Genomic DNA, 17,303 nt, shown 5'->3' with positions numbered 1-17,303 from the left:
TAAACATGCCTCTGTTCTGCTCAATGGTTTTGAAGCTTTGAATGGCGGCCGCTTCGAGGCATTTTCTCCTCATCCTATCTGGTTCACTAAACAGAAGTTCTGCATTATCCCAATCCATCAGGTGGTCGTTGGTGTTCCGGTGGATAACACAGGCGTTGGTGGTGATGTTGTTCCGGGAATCGTAGCGATGCTCCCAGATCCGGGTCTTCAGGTCACGGGAAGTCTCGCCGATGTATACTTTATCACATCCAGCACAGGGTATGCGGTAGACACCAGCGTTTTTTCCCCACATCTCGTCCTGGCTGTCATTCCTTCTTGAAAGCTCTTTGATAGTTCTGCTGGACTGGCCCACTACCTGAACGTTGCAACGCCCAAGTGTCCGGGTGAGGGTGGCGGTGACGCTGCTGGCTGGAAGGATAAGCCTCCTAGCTGGATCTTTTGTTGGTTCCCGCCCTTCCATTATTTTGAGTGCTTTTTTCTTACACTGGTGGATGATGCACTCTGGATATTTTAATTTATGAAAAACCTCCTTTATGTGCCTAAACTCGTCCTCTAAGAATTCAGGGCTACAAATTCTGAGAGCTCTGAGGTAGAAACCTATGACTACACCTTTTTTTAATACTGAGGTCATGGTGGGATAGGAAGTGAGTCAAATCGTCCTTATTGGTTGGTTTCCTGTAGACTGTAAATTTTAAAAAATTATCATGTTTGATAATAAGGGTATCCAAAAATGGAAGGGAATCGTTAATTTCTTCCTCCAAGGTGAACTGGATGGATGACTCAACCTCGTTCAGAGCCGCTTGGAGTTTGGGGATGTCAAACCGTCTGGGGGAAATTAATAGTATGTCATCCACATAGCGAAGCCATACTACGTTGCCAGGAACGATATCTGAGAAAGGCCCTGCTTCTAAAAATTCCATGAACAGGTTGGCAATGACAGCGCTCAAAGGAGAGCCCATGGCCATGCCAAAACTTTGGTGAAAATACTGGTCCTGGAATTTGAAGTAATTAAATTGGACACAAAGCTGTACTAAATCCACAAAGTCATTGGGGGGAATAGGGAGGTCAGTGTGGGAACTAGTGATTTTAGCCCTAAGGAGGTCAATCGCTTTAAGGGTCGGGACACGGGTGAATAACGAGGTCACATCCAGGCTGGCCAGCTTTTTGTTGCGAACAGGAACGTCCTTAATTCTATTCAATAGGTCCCCTGAGTGTTTCAAATGAGCACCGCTGATGGTACCCAAAAGGCGAGACAAATGTTTGGCCAGCGCACCTGCCAGTTTGTGTGGCGCACTCCCGATCCCTGATGTAATTGGTCTCATGGGTATATTGGGCTTGTGGGTTTTTGGGAGCCCATACAGGGTGGCTGGACGTGGGAGGTTTGGCAAACCTCCCACGTCCAGCCACCCTGTATGGGCTCCCAAAAACCCACAAGCCCAATATACCCATGAGACCAATTACATCAGGGATCGGGAGTGCGCCACACAAACTGGCAGGTGCGCTGGCCAAACATTTGTCTCGCCTTTTGGGTACCATCAGCGGTGCTCATTTGAAACACTCAGGGGACCTATTGAATAGAATTAAGGACGTTCCTGTTCGCAACAAAAAGCTGGCCAGCCTGGATGTGACCTCGTTATTCACCCGTGTCCCGACCCTTAAAGCGATTGACCTCCTTAGGGCTAAAATCACTAGTTCCCACACTGACCTCCCTATTCCCCCCAATGACTTTGTGGATTTAGTACAGCTTTGTGTCCAATTTAATTACTTCAAATTCCAGGACCAGTATTTTCACCAAAGTTTTGGCATGGCCATGGGCTCTCCTTTGAGCGCTGTCCTTGCCAACCTGTTCATGGAATTTTTAGAAGCAGGGCCTTTCTCAGATATCGTTCCTGGCAACGTAGTATGGCTTCGCTATGTGGATGACATACTATTAATTTCCCCCAGACGGTTTGACATCCCCAAACTCCAAGCGGCTCTGAACGAGGTTGAGTCATCCATCCAGTTCACCTTGGAGGAAGAAATTAACGATTCCCTTCCATTTTTGGATACCCTTATTATCAAACATGATAATTTTTTTAAAATTTACAGTCTACAGGAAACCAACCAATAAGGACGATTTGACTCACTTCCTATCCCACCATGACCTCAGTATTAAAAAAGGTGTAGTCATAGGTTTCTACCTCAGAGCTCTCAGGATTTGTAGCCCTGAATTCTTAGAGGACGAGTTTAGGCACATAAAGGAGGTTTTTCATAAATTAAAATATCCAGAGTGCATCATCCACCAGTGTAAGAAAAAAGCACTCAAAATAATGGAAGGGCGGGAACCAACAAAAGATCCAGCTAGGAGGCTTATCCTTCCAGCCAGCAGCGTCACCGCCACCCTCACCCGGACACTTGGGCGTTGCAACGTTCAGGTAGTGGGCCAGTCCAGCAGAACTATCAAAGAGCTTTCAAGAAGGAATGACAGCCAGGACGAGATGTGGGGAAAAAACGCTGGTGTCTACCGCATACCCTGTGCTGGATGTGATAAAGTATACATCGGCGAGACTTCCCGTGACCTGAAGACCCGGATCCGGGAGCATCGCTACGATTCCCGGAACAACATCACCACCAACGCCTGTGTTATCCACCGGAACACCAACGACCACCTGATGGATTGGGATAACGCAGAACTTCTGTTTAGTGAACCAGATAGGATGAGGAGAAAATGCCTCGAAGCGGCCGCCATTCAAAGCTTCAAAACCATTGAGCAGAACAGAGGCATGTTTAACATCGCCCCTCCTATAATCCATCTGTTACCCGCATTAAATAAATGTATGAAATGTCCCCCTTAGTCCACTTCAACAAACTGTCCGAAATGTCCTCCTTTGTCTCCACCAAGTCCCACCCGTCCCCCTCCTCCCCCTCCACCTACCACCCACCCCTCCCTGATAACCTCTCCCAGTTCCTTCCCTGTTGGCTTATATGTGCTCAGAGTGTGTGTCATGTCTGTACTTGAAAAAGCTGTAAAAAGCGAAACGTAGTACTAATAAAGGTTTCGATCTCACAAGGTGTTTATTCTCACAATAAATATAATCAAGACGACAATGTCGGCATCATCGCGAATCCACTTGCTCCTCATGACGCCTACGTGTGCGGCACCGTATGGAAGGGGTTAAGAGCAGTCAAAAGTTTTCATGAGAGTAGTAGAGCTTGTGTTAGGATTAGAAATGGAGAGAGTGAATGGTTTGAAGTAAAGGTGGGACTTCGTTAGGGATGTGTTATGTCGCCCTGGCTGTTCAATCTTTACATGGATGGGGTGGTGCGAGAGGTGAATGCAAGGGTAGTGGGTCAGAGGTTGGAGATGATTAAAGAAAATGGAGAAAAGTGGGAGGTGAGCCAGCTGTTGTTTGCTGACGACACTGCACTTGTAGCAGGATCAGAGGAGGGATTGAGGAAGTTAGTGACAGAGTTTGAGAAGGTATGTGAAAGAAGGAAGCTGAAGATAAACATGGGCAAAAGTAAGGTGATGAGATGTACAAGGGGAGAGAGTGACAGTAGGCTGAAAGTGAGCATTAAGGGTGAGAAACTGGAGGAAGTGGATAGTTTCAGATACTTGAGTGCGAATGTGACATGAAAGGAAGGAGTGGGGGCGGAGGTAGAATGTAGATTGAAAGAAGCGAGTAAATACCTTGGTGGATTAAAAAGTGTAATGAGAAATAGACATTTAGGAATGGATGCTAAGAAGAGGTTATATGAAGGAGTGATTGTGCCAACAACAATGTACGGGACAGAAACATGGAACATGAGAGAGGAAGAGAGAAGGAGTTTGAATGTGTTTGAGATGAAATGTCTGAGAAGTATGATAGGAGTTACTAGGCTAGATAGAGTGAGAAATGAGGAGGTGAGGAGGAGAACAGGGGTGGAAAGGGAGCTGGGAGATAGGGTTAATGAAAGAGTATTAGGATGGTTTGGACACATGGAAAGAATGAGTGAAGAAAGATTAGTAAAGAAGTGTGGAAGGGGGAGGTGGAAGGAGTGAATATGAGGGGGCATCCTAGGATGAGATGGATGGATGGGGTGAAAGGGGCTTTACAAAAGAGAGGAATATCTGTGGAGGAAGGACAGCAGAGGACAGAAGATAGGGGGGAATGGAGAAGGGTTGTGTATAGATGAGGCTATGATGCATGAGGGAGAGTGGGTGGGGGATGGGGGTGAGGAAGTATATATGAAAAAATTGGACGCAGCCTGAAGGGATTTCTCCCCGTCTTTTCCTTTTATGCATGAGGGGACGGAGAGGGAGGGTTGCCGAATTCATGAACCAGCCGTGCTGTGGATGTGCTGTGTCTTGCAACACTGCTTCTGACCCAGGGCAGTGGACAGGATGCAGGGATGACCCATCATCCAGGAGGTGCCAAGATAGGAGGGAGGGTGGAGGGGAGTGGAATATATGAGAAATGAAATGAGTGGGAGTGATTTCTATGCCTTTTTCTTTTTGGCTACCCCCCATGTAAGGGGGGAAAAGCCTTTGGTATATGTATGTATGTACAGATGAGAGTAAAAGGGAAGAGATAGGCAGTATGTTTGTGAGAAGAAAGATGGATGTGTTGGCTTTGAGTGAAACTAAATTGAAAGTGAGGAGCAAGTGTGAGTTTGGGAGTGTAGTTGGGAGGTTCTCAGGAGTGAAGAGAGGACAAAGGAAAGAAGGGGTGGCTATACTAGTAAGTGAAGAGATAGGTGTTAAGCGGAGTGGAAGGAGGTTTCTTCAAGGTTAATGTGGATGAAGGTGAAGCTGGGAAGGGAGATGTGAGTATGGGACTGATAGTGAGAGGAGTGTAGAGGAAAGGGAGACTTTTTGGGTAGATATGAACGAGTGCATAGAGGTATTAGGGTGAAATGTCAATATAATTGTATTGGGAGGCACTAATGCTGGGGTAGGAAACGAATAGACGGAGTGATTGGGAAGTATGGAGTTCCAGGTAAAAATCATAGTGGAGAATTGATGGTGGAGATACATCTCAAAAGAGAGTTGATGATAGCAAATACAGTGTTTGGGAAGAAAGTCAAGCATGAGTACACATGGGAGAGGGTGATGAATGGAAGGGTGACAGATAGAGCGTTAATGTACTATAGAGTGGTGACCAGGAGTATGGTAGGAAGAGTTTAAGATATACATGTTCTAAGGGGAGAGAGTGGGGGAGTATCAGATCATTTTCTGGTGGAAGGTAAATTGAGAGTGGAGAATAGGTGGAGGAAGAGGAAAATGGCAGAAGGTAGGGAGGTATTTAGAGTGAACTTCTTAAATGAGAAAGAAAAGGAGGAGTATAAGAAGAAGCTCAGAGAGGAGTGGGGAGGAATGGAAGATAGAATAGAACTAGGAGTAGAGGAGGAATGGGGATGGTTCAAGGAGGGAGTCATACGGTGTGTAAAGATGATGTGTGGAACAAGGAGGGCAGGAGGAAATAGAAGGAAGGGTAGTGAATGGTGGGATGAGGAAGCAAAGAACGGTGTAGAAGAGAAGTAGGCTTTCATAGATTGGCTACAAATTAGGACGAGGGAATCATGTGAGAGGTATAAAGTAAAGAGAAGGGAAGTCAAGCATAAGATAAAGGAGGCAAAGAGGAGAGCAGATGTGAAATGGGGAAAGAGTATGACAGAAAATTTTGGAAGTAATGAAAAGATGTTTTGGAAAGAAATTAAAGAGGAAGAGGAGGCAAATCAAATATTAAAAAAAAAAAAAAAAAAAAGGGAAAAGGTGCAGATGGAGAGATGATAATGGAAGAGAAGGCAGTGAAAGGTGGGCAGAGTATTTTAGGGAGTTGCTAAATGTGAAGGAGGATAGGGAGGGAAAGGTAGTTGCAGTGGGAAGCGCTAAGAAAATGAAAGTAATGAGTGAGGAAAATGGAGGAGAAATAGGGAGAGATGAAGTGAAAGCAGCTGTTAAGATGATGAGAGCAGGTAAGGCACCAGGGTTGATGGATGCCATGCAGAATGCCTGAAAAAAGGAGGTACAGTTATGGTGGACTGGCTGGTGAGGTTATTTAACATTTGTTTAAGAGAGGGTAGAGTGGGAAGGCTTATGTCTTTTGTGCTTTTATGGATTTGGAAAATGCTTACAACAGGGTAGACAGGAAGGCACTGTGGGAGGTATTGCAGATATATGGGATAGGAGGAAAGCTGTTAGACCAGTCACAGAGTTTTTATGAGAGTAGTAGAGCTTGTGTTAGGATTAAAAATGGAGAGAGTAAATGGTTTGAGGTAAAGGTGGGACTTTGCCAGGGATGTGATATGTCACCCTGGTTGTCCAATCTATACGATGGGGTAATGTGAGAGCTGCAAGGGTAGTGGGTCAGGGGTTGGAGATAGTTAAAGAAAATGGAGAAAAGTGGGAAACAAGCCAGTATGCTGATGACACTGTGCTTGTAGCAGGATCAGAGGAGGGATTGAGGAAGTTAGTGACAGAGTTTGAGAAGGTGTATGAAAGAAGGAAGTTGAAGATAAATGTGGGCAAAAGTAAAGTGATGAGATGTACAAGGGGAGAGAGTGGCAGCAGGCTGGAAGTGAATATTAAGGGAGAGAGACTGGAGGAAGTGGATAGTTTTAGATACTTGGGTGCAAATATGGCAGGAAAGGGAGTGGAGATAGAATGTAGATTGAGAGAAGCGAGTAAATGTCTTGGTGGATTAAAAAATGTAATGAAAAATAGACATTTGGTTATATGAAGGAGTGATTGTGCCAACAACACTGTATGGGGCAGAAACGTGGAACATAAGAGAGGAAGAGAGAAGGACTTTGAATGTGTTTGAGATGAAATGTCTGAGAAGTATGATAGGGGTTATTAGGCTAGATAGAGTTCTGAGAAATGAGGTGAGGAGGAGAACAGGGGGGGAAAGGGAGTTAGGAGATAGGGTCGATGAAAGAGTTTTAGGATGGTTTGGACACATGGAAAGAATGAGTGAAGACATACATACATATACCAAGGCTTTTTTCCCCCTTACCAGGGGGGTAGCCAAAAAGGACAAGGCACAAAAACATTCCCACCCATTTCATCCCCGAAAACACTCCACACCCTTCCACCCTCCCTCCCATCTTAGCACCTCCTAGATGACGGGTCATCCCTGCATCCTGTCCACTGCCCTGGGTCAGAAGCAGTGTCGCAGGACACAGCACATCCACAGCAAGGCCGCTTCATTAAATCGGCGACCCCCCCTCTCCGTCCCCCCATACCAGGGAGAGGACGGGAAGAAATCCCTTCGGGCTGCGTCAAAAATTTTTGCTCACACACACTACCTCACCCCCATTCCCCCGTCCAATCCACCTCATGCATCACAACATTTTCCATATACAACCATTCTCCATTCACCCCTGTCTTCTGTCCTCTCCCGTCCTTCCTCAACAGACATTCCCCTCTTCCCCAAAGCCCCCTTCACCCCATCCATCCATCTCATCCTAGGACATCCCCTCATGTTTACTCCCTCCACATCTGCCTTCCATACCTCCTTTACTAGTCTTTCTTCACTCATTCTTTCCATGTGTCCAAACCATCCTAATACTCTTTCATCCACCCTATCTCCCAGCTCCCTTTCAAAGGTTTACAAAGGTTTACAAAGGCGGAGCATGCCGACAGGAGACCTTTTGATCCATATCTAGGTCGGATGCAAAAAAAAAAAAAAAAAAAAAAAAATCATATTAATAATAGATTAAAACTATAATAATGTAAAAATAACAAATAGAATACATAAATAAATGCATAGGTATAGTTGAATAACAAACAAAAAGGTAAATAGTAAATGATTATAAATTGACATATAACTAATACATACATACATACATATACCAAGGCCCCTTCCCCCTTCCAAGGGAGGTAGCCAAAAAGGGAAAGGCACAAAAACACTCCCACCCATTTCATCCCCAAATACACTCCACACCCCTCCCACCCTTCCTCTCATCTGAGCACCTCCTGGATGACGGGTCATCCCTGCACCCCGCCCACCGCCCAGGGTCAGAAGCAGTGTCGCAAGACACAGTACATCCACACCAAGGCCGCTTCATTTAATCGGCGACCCCCTTTTCATATAAGGAGAGGACGGGGAGAAATCCCTTCGGGCTGCGTCAAAATTTACTCACACATACTACCCCACCCCCCCGCCCATTTCTCCTCATGCAGTCACAACATCATCCATATACAACCATTCTCCACTCACCTCTGTCTTCCGTCCTCTCCCTTCCTTCCTCAACAGACATTCCCCTCTTCCCCAAAGCCCCCTTCACCCCATCCATCCACCTCATCCTAGGACGTCCCCTCATGTTCACTCCCTCCACATCTGCCTTCCATACCTCTTTTACTAGTCTTTCTTCACTCATTCTTTCCATGTGTCCAAACCGACAGACAAATTATAACAAAACAAAAACAAATAATATAACATAAATTATAATCATTACAGCATCTTACTTAGGTATTTATCTAAATGATTCTTAAAGCTTCGAACTGAACTACATTGCACTACCTGTGCAGGAAGTTTATTCCATTCATTAACTACACGGTTGGCAAAGTTGTTTCTACCTACTTCCAAATTGAATCTATTTCCGGACAGTTTGAGACCATTGTTTCTTGTCTGATTCTCATTCAGTGTGAAAATTTGGTCACTTTTGATGTTGTCAATTCCCTTTAAAATCTTAAAGACCTGTATCAAGTCACCTCTGAGTCTACGCTTTTTTAGGGAAAACAGATTCATATTTTTTAGTCGATTTTCATATGATTTATTTTTGATATTTGGAATCAGTTTTGTGGCTCGCCGTTGTACTTTTTCCAGTCAATGTCTTTAATGAGATTTGGTGACCCCTGTTCTCCTCCTCACTTCCTCATTTGTCACTCTATCTAGCCTAGTAACCCCCATCATACTTCTCAGACACTTCATCTCAAACACATTCAAGTTCCTTCTCTCTTCCTCTCTTATGTTCCATGTTTCTGCTCCATACAGTGCTGTTGGCACAATCACTCCTTCATACAGTCTCCTCTTAGCATCCATTCCCAGATTCCTATTCCTCATTACACTTTTTAAACCACCAAGGCATTTGCTCGCTTCTCTCAATCTACATTCTACCTCCACCTTCACTCCACCCTTTCCTGTCACATTTGCACCCAAATATCTAAGACTATCCACTTCCTCCAGTCGCTCTCCCGTAATGCTCACTTCCAGATTACTGCCACTTTCACCCCTTGTACATCTCATCACCTTACTTTTACCCACATTTATCTTCAGCTTTCTTCTATCACACACTCTCCCAAACTCTATCACCAGCTTCCTCAATCCTTCCTCCGATCCTGCCACAAGCGCAGTGTCGTCCGCAAACAACAATTGGCTCACCTCCCACTTTTCTCCATTTTCCTTAACCATCTCCAATCCTTGACCCACTACCCTTGCATTCACCTCTCGCACCACCCCATCCATGTATAAGTTGAACAGCCAGGGTGACATAACGCATCCCTGACGAAGTCCCACCTTTATCTCAAACCACTCACTCTCTCCATTTACGATCCTGACACAAGCTCTACTACTCTCATAAAAACTCTTGACAGCTCCCAAAAGCTTTCCTCCTATCCCATATATCTGCATAACCTCCCACAGTGCTTTCCTGTCTACCCTGTCGTAAGCCTTTTCCAGATCCATAAAGGCCCAGAAAACATCCTTCCCCTTTCCTATAGCTTTCTCACTTATCTGTCTTACCGCAAAAATCTGATCTACACAACCTCTACCTGTCCTAAACCCACACTGTTCCTCACCAATTACTCCCTCTGTTCCTCTTCTAATCCTCTCAATCAAGATCCTCCCATAAACCTTCCCAACTAAACCTAACAAGCTAATCCCTCTGAAACTACTACATTCACACTTGTCCCCCTTTCCCTTGTAAAATGGAACTATACACGCACTCCTCCAGTCCTCTGGCACTCTACCTTCTCTCCAGCAAACATTAGATAACCTCACCAGCCAGTCCACCATCACTATACCTCCTTTTTTAAGACATTCTGCATGGCATCCATCCAGACCAGGTGCCTTACCTGCTTTCATCATCTTAACTGCTGCCTTCACTTCATCCTTATTTCTCCTCCATTTTCTTCACTCATCACTCTAATTTTCTTAGCATTTCCCACTGCAGCTATCTTTCCCTCCCTATCCTCCTTCACATTAACCCCTTCCATACGGGGCCGCACACGTAGGCGTCATGGGGAGCGAGTGTATTCGCGAGGCTGCCATATCGGCGTCTTGATTATATTTATTGTAGTCGCCCCTCCATAATGACATTCTTTCTAATTCTTTTGTAATCGCATTTTCTATGGTTATCAAAATTCACGGGTGAAGAGAGAACGATCGATATAAGCGGTGACTATATTTTATGATGCGAGTATTATTACGACACGTCGTACGGCTGGCATTGGCTGCTGCCACCGAGATCTAAGTCCATGACGCCTACGTGTGCGGCACCGTATGGAAGGGGTTAAGGGGACCGGCTGATCAAAAGATGAAAATCTTTATTAATTGGGTTATTGCACAGAAATTTATGCCAGGAGTTAAGGACACCATATACATCTTTCCTAACCAAAAAAAACTAATCTGCAACCCTTTCATGTTTTGCCCCCCATCTCCCTTCCAAAAAAATTGATAATTTTGAATTGACTACTACTCCTATAATAATTGCTCTACATGAATGAAACTAATATGGTGGAAGGACCTTATCCAGACCTTCAAACTGATAGAGAGAAATTTTAGTTAAAGTAATTAGTTTGTGGAATTTTAATTTTTATATCTTTTCCCACCCCCGTCCCCCTTCAAATAGGGGAATTTTTTTTTGGCAAAAATTAACCCTTTCAGATATTAAAAAAAACATTCTATTTCATCAATCAGGCAGATTTAGACATATTATGTGTGAATTTTCATTGAAATTGATCAAGAAGTTATGGAGGAGTAGAAGTTTGAAGGTATAAAACTTAGGTTTTGAGATACGGGCCGTCAAAGTTTTCACTAACTTTGAACCCCTACATACTAATATAAATAAGGGATATCATGGCATTTCCTTATTTAGCTTTTTAGGTTTGAATGTTGATGATATTTAGAATAAAATTTATTCATATTCAGTCATATATGTTGATGTCCAGTCATATAATCTTCTGTCTTCTGGCTCCTGGTCCCCACCTGCATTTTAGGCAGGTTATTACATTAGGGTGTCATAGCTTGCTTACTTTGTAATTCTTGCCTTTTCCTAGCTTCCTGAAGGTGTTTGGTTTGCTTGCGAGGACATGGCATCTCAAAAATAGTATAACAGCTTGTCAAATGACAAAAGGATTGATGGTGGCTTGCAGTGGAGCGTATCACTCAATTTTTGTCTACTGTTTATCGCTTTCTGAGGCATCTACCCATTCTGGGGTCTATATATAACCTCTGGTACAGAGACAGAGTTGCCAGAAGTCACTAGGAATAGCACTCAATCATTACAAATTATTGTTATTTATTGCAATAATATATATATTGTAGTGACCAATACGTATCATAGGGCCGAGATGGGGTCGAGTTGGGGGGAGGAGGGGGTTTATTTGCCATAACTACAAAAATAAGGCGAATTTTGATTAAATACTCCACATACAGACTGTCGATTGCCATACGCAGATGTAGAAATTTTTTCCCAGTTTTTCATTTTTTTCCCAATTTTCATCGATTCTTGACCAGCTGGTCCCCTTAACCCGCAAAGTGTTTAGTACGTATATATACGTTCGGGAGGGAAAGTGTTTAGTACGTATATATACGGATCATCTTTTCTTTTACTTCACGGCACCTAAACTTGTAGAAATGGTTCAAGATGTCTTTTCTATTCCTAAATATGATTTTGAAAGCTCACTCTGATTTTTATTGTATTGCTGTGGTCTATTTCATTGAATGTATCCATGACCACGAGTGATTTATTGAAGAAATAGGTATTTTTATAGAAATATATCAGTGGTGTCATGATTACTTATCAATATACTCAAAATCCTGTTTAGTAGATCAGCTATTTTTATATTATTCCAACTTGAATAGCAATTTCAAGGTATTTTGTGTTCATGCGTAGAGTCATCGTCGGTTGTGTTGGCACCCCTGCGGCGTGATAAGCCGGCCATGCATGCTATCCAGACGCACTGTCACATCTTCCCTGCTCGCACGTGTTATCCTGCACCATGCCCCGGGGCTTGACATCGGCGGAAATAGAGTGTTCTTTATGACGATAATGTCACAGTTACAGGATTTTTTTCCCCCATGGCCGTTTATAAATAGGTAAACTTGAAAGTTTAGAGGTACAGGAATTTCCCCCCTATGGCCGTTTATAATAAGGAAACCTGAAAGTTTACAGGCACAGGATTTTTTTCCCCTATGGCCATGGGATGCGTATTTGCGTGTTCAACAGTTTACAAAGGATTACAAAGGCGGAGCATGCCGACAGGAGACCTTTTGGTCCATTACTAGGTCGGATGTGGGATATATATATATATATATATATATATATATATGTATCTGAATAAAAAAAAAAAAAAAACTGGTCGGCAGTTGTAGGTACATTAGCCAATACACTTTTCCCTATGTAAGCATCAATTGCCACATTATCTGTGCTGTGTTTCATTCACATGTGCGTTCATATTCACTCATTCATTTCTGCCTCGGAACCTGAGTCCTTAGTTTCCCAGCCGTACGGATTTTCATGGGATATGCTACAGTCCAGAGGTAATACACAATTATCTCTTAGATATACTTGTAAAATTGGGATGTTATGTGAACTGTACAGTAGCAGAGCAATACCAAATTGGTCGGCAGCAAATGCAAAGACACGGAAGCTACATAATAAATGGGAAAATGTGTGGGGTACACCCCACACAGCAGGCAGGCGAGAGCGGGCGGGCTGTGGTATGCAGGAGTACCAACATAAAAAACATCAAATTGGTATAATGGCTTATTTGAGCAGCTGTGTACAATTTTGTTGTTGTTGGTGTTAGAAAACATGTTATGCTTGTGCAATGAAGGGATAATATTGTGCTACTTATATACACATACAGAAAATATAGTCTGTACGAGCGCGATAAATTTGGTACTATGATATGACTATAGAAAGGCTAGACAAACAATCCTAAGATATATTTTACAAGAAACTCAAACTAAACAATATATAGTCACGGAAGAAGCATTCAAAGTGTGTCGGAAATAATAAATAAGAAGCGGAGATTGCATAGTACTATTCCACATGTTTCGTCTTACGCAGCACCACTCTAGTATTGCAGCCAGGCGTGAAAGGAATCACAGGAAATGACAGCCTACAGGAAACACTCAGATATCGCATTTATATTGTTGAAATCAGCTATTTTTTTCCAATTTTATTAGACAATAATATTATTTGGCCAAAATCCAACCCTACGTGACCTGTTTCACTCCTATAAAGCAACACTGTACGGGTTAAGCAACTCCCTAAAATATTCTGCCCATCTTCCCCTTACTGCCTTCTCCATTATCATCTCTCCATCTGCACCTTTTACCTTTTCTTCTCTACTTGATTTGCCTCCTCTTCCTCTCTTAATTTCTTTCCAAAACAGCTTTTTATTACTTTCAAATTTTTCTGTCATACTCTTACCCCATTTTACATCTGCTCTCCTCTTTGCCTCCTTTACCTTTTTCTTTACTTCTCTTTTCTTTTCCCTGTACGTCTCATATGACTCCCTCGTCCTACTCTGTAACCAATCTGTGAAAGCTCGCTTCTTCTCTTCTACAACCTTCTTCATTTCCTCATCCCACCACTCACTACCCTTCCTTCTATTTCCTCCTGACCTTCTTGTACCACACACCATCCTTGCACACTTTGTGACTCCCTCCTTGAACCATCCCCATTCCTCCTCCACACCTACCTCCACTCTATCCTTCACTCCCTCCCACTCCTCCCTCGGCCTCCTTTTGTACTCCTTCTCCTTTTCCCCCTCGTTTAGAGAGTTCACTCTAAGCACCTCCCTACCTTTTGTCCCCTTCCTCCTCCTCCATCTGTCCTCCACTCTCAACTTACCTTCCACCAGAAAATGATCTGATATTCCCCCACCCTCTCCCCTTAGCACATGTACATCCCTAATTCTTCCTATCATAATCCTATTTACCACTACATAGTCCATTAAAGCTCTATCCACCACCTTTCCCTCCACCACCCTCTCCCATGTGTACTTATGCTTGGCTTTCTTCCAAAACACTGTATTTGCAATCATCAACTCTCTTTCTAGACACATTTCCACCATCAACTCTCCACTAAGATTCTTTCCTGGAACTCCACATTTCCCAACCACTACATCAATTGGCTCCTTTCCTACCCTAGCATTAAGGTCTCCCAGTACTATTACATTTACACTTCTTCCTAAACCCTCTATGCGCTCATTTAAATCTATCCAAAAGGCCTCCCTTTCTTCTACATTCTTCTCACTGCCAGGCCCATATGCACTTACAAAAACCCATATCTCCTTTCCCAGTTTCACCTTCATCCACATTATCCTTGAGGAAACCTCCTTCCACTCCACTACACGTTTACCTATCTCTTCACTTACTAGTATAGCCACCCCTTCCCTCCCTCGCCCTCTCTTCACTCCTGATAACCTCCCACTTACACTCCCAAACTTACAATCGCCCTTCCCTTTCAGCTTAGTTTCACTCAAAGCCAACACATCCATCTTTCTTCTCACAAACATACTACCTATCTCTTCCCTTTTACTCTCATCTGTACCACATCCACGCACATTAAAAGACCCAAACCTTAGGGTGCTGGGCCGAGGCCCTCCAGCCCCTCTTATGCCTCTGCCTTTTTTTCTAGGAATGTGCCCTGTAGGGCTACAAGGAGAGGGATGCCTAGTCCCAATCCCCGTCCCTTTTTTCTTGCCTCTTACGATCCAAGTGGGAATACTTGGGGGCAGTATTCTTTTCCCCCACCACAGGGAATTCCCCCACCGTAGAAAATGAAAATACTCAAAGAAATGGTACAGTATAGCAACAAGGGTTGGGGGACAGCATAACAGAGGGACAGTCGTAGTATAAAAGTGTCATCATTTTTCTATGAACAGAGTTTTCCTCTATCATAGAAAAATGATGTGTGGCTCTGGTCCATAGGGGCACCCCATATAGACCCTAAAGTATCGACTGCATGCTTCTTTGCCACAGTAACAAGCAGCCAATACCCCAGACGGGAGTGAAGAAAGATTAATAAAAGAAGTGTGGAAGGAGAGGAGTGAATATGAGGGGGCATCCTAGGATGAGATGGATGGATGGGGTAAAAGGGGTATTACAAAAGAGGAATGTCTGTTGAGGAAGAACGGAAGAGGACAGAAGATAGGGGTGAATAGAAAAGGGTTGTTTATGGGCAGTGGATGGGATGCAGGATGACCCGTAATCCAGGAGGTGCCAAGATGTGAGGGAGGGAGGAGGGTGGAGGGGATTGGAGTGTGTAGGGGATGGAATGGGTGGGAGTGGTTTCTATGCCTTTTTCTTTTTGGCTACCACCTGTGTAAGGAGGGATAAAAGCCTTTGGTATATGTATGTAACTAACTAAACCAACATGAGATATAAAATGATGCTTGAAAGTGGCATGAGATTGTCCACAAAGGACAGAAGCTCTGGTAAACTATAGTTTAGGACAATATCATCATATATAGATATTGTAAAATTGGACAGTACAATATAGTTCATGGATAGCATGATTCTATTAGATATTATTATTATATATTTTTTTTTGTCATACAAGTATACATTATTTTCTTTTTTCCTTTTCCACAGGGCCAAGGTTCATATACTGGAGCTAATTCAGAGTGACTCAGGATCGTTGGCCTCTGGAGGAGAGGCTGGGCATTTTTCAAATGATGAAATCATGAAAGCCATTAGGATAAATCAGGCTTTACAAATGTACTTTTTGTAATTATCCAACACTGTAATAGGAAATATATTAATTGTATTCTACATGCTTTTGGTCCAGCTAATGTATTACAAGTGATGGACTTAGAATATATTTTCAGATTTTTGAGTGCCATGATATAATGTGAACCGTCAAAAGTATGATTTTGAGGTGATAGTAGGTTGGGTGATACTGGAAAATGTAGGATTAATGTGGGAACAACCAAGTATTGCAAAATCTACTGATCACCTATCTTGAAAATGATTGTGTAATGCATTAGATTTGATCCTTGTGCTGAAAATGTAGGATTAATGTGGGAACAACCAAGTATTGCAAAATCTACTGATCACCTATCTTGAAAATGATTGTGTAATGCATTAGATTTGATCCTTGTGCTGCCCCCTGACCATGTATTTACCTAGTTGTATTTTAAGAGCTATACTTGTAGTGACTCACTTTTGTATCTTTCAGCATTCAGTTTTCTCCCAAATTCTTGTATAGTTTTTGTATTCACTGTTTCCTCATTCAATTTGTTCAATTTGTCCTCATTCAATTTGTGTGGGAAGCTATTCTTTTTCAGATCTCTTCTGTAACTATCCTGTTTTTTGTCTCTGCCACCACTTTAGTTTACAAATTATACTCGAATATTCATCAAGGACCAACCTACAGAACTCCTAGTTCCTTGTCCTCAAAAGATTATCGGTATGTTCTTGTTAATATTATTTCATCAGGAAAATTACCATATTGTTCCTGAGTTAGTGATAAAGGTTTGATAATTTTTTTATTTCATGACTTTAAGGGATGATAACCATATATATAGTGAAAGTTAGGGCATACATTTGTCTCAAATGTCCAAATGTAGATATATGGAGGTAATTTCATTGCAGAACGAGAATTACATAATGGAATATGCGTTTGTGTTTGCAGAAAGAATTATTGATACTCAGAGTTTAGGCAATTGTGGGTTATCCAGGCACAAAAGGGGCACAAGTGATAGCTATTCGTAATTGTTCCTACTTTTCATTTTAATGGGCTCCATAATCATTGTAAAATTTGAATTAAAAAAAAAACAATAATAATAAAAAATAGAAAAACAATAATGAATGAAAATATTTGTTTCTATTTTACCCTGTATACAAGTACCCTACAAATCACACAAAGCCATTGAGAAACTACACTGAAACTAAAATTTTCCCCATAGAGCAGCACATGAAGATGATAGGCACATAGTTCTGTGGTGACCGTAACAAATTGCTATAACAATACTGCATCTGTTCTGCTTCCCTTATCCTTACTTTATCAAATCTTCCAAATTTAATGAAATGTTATATTACATTATATTTTGAACTTTTATTATTTAATTTTTACTATCTAAAAGAACCAATCACAAGCTT

General features: G+C 42.5%; 1 protein-coding gene across 1 annotated transcript in view; it reads left to right on the top strand.

Moving 5' to 3' along the window:
- Positions 1 to 17,019, top strand: part of LOC143030931 (protein argonaute-2-like) — a 238,563-nt gene extending 221,544 nt beyond the window's left edge. The window contains exon 16 of the mRNA XM_076194202.1: positions 15,795 to 17,019. Within this exon, the coding sequence (XP_076050317.1) occupies positions 15,795 to 15,933 (139 nt within the window). The 3' untranslated portion in view covers positions 15,934 to 17,019. The remainder of the gene's footprint in view (positions 1 to 15,794) is intronic.
- Positions 17,020 to 17,303: the final 284 nt, after the last annotated feature.

This window comes from Oratosquilla oratoria, chromosome 12 (genome assembly GCF_046742065.1).
Source record: "Oratosquilla oratoria isolate Oo_2021 chromosome 12, ASM4674206v1, whole genome shotgun sequence".
In the NCBI taxonomy this organism is placed as follows: domain Eukaryota; kingdom Metazoa; phylum Arthropoda; class Malacostraca; order Stomatopoda; family Squillidae; genus Oratosquilla; species Oratosquilla oratoria.
The sequence above is the reverse complement of the archived record's forward strand: the minus strand, read 5'-3'. Positions and strand labels throughout refer to the sequence as shown.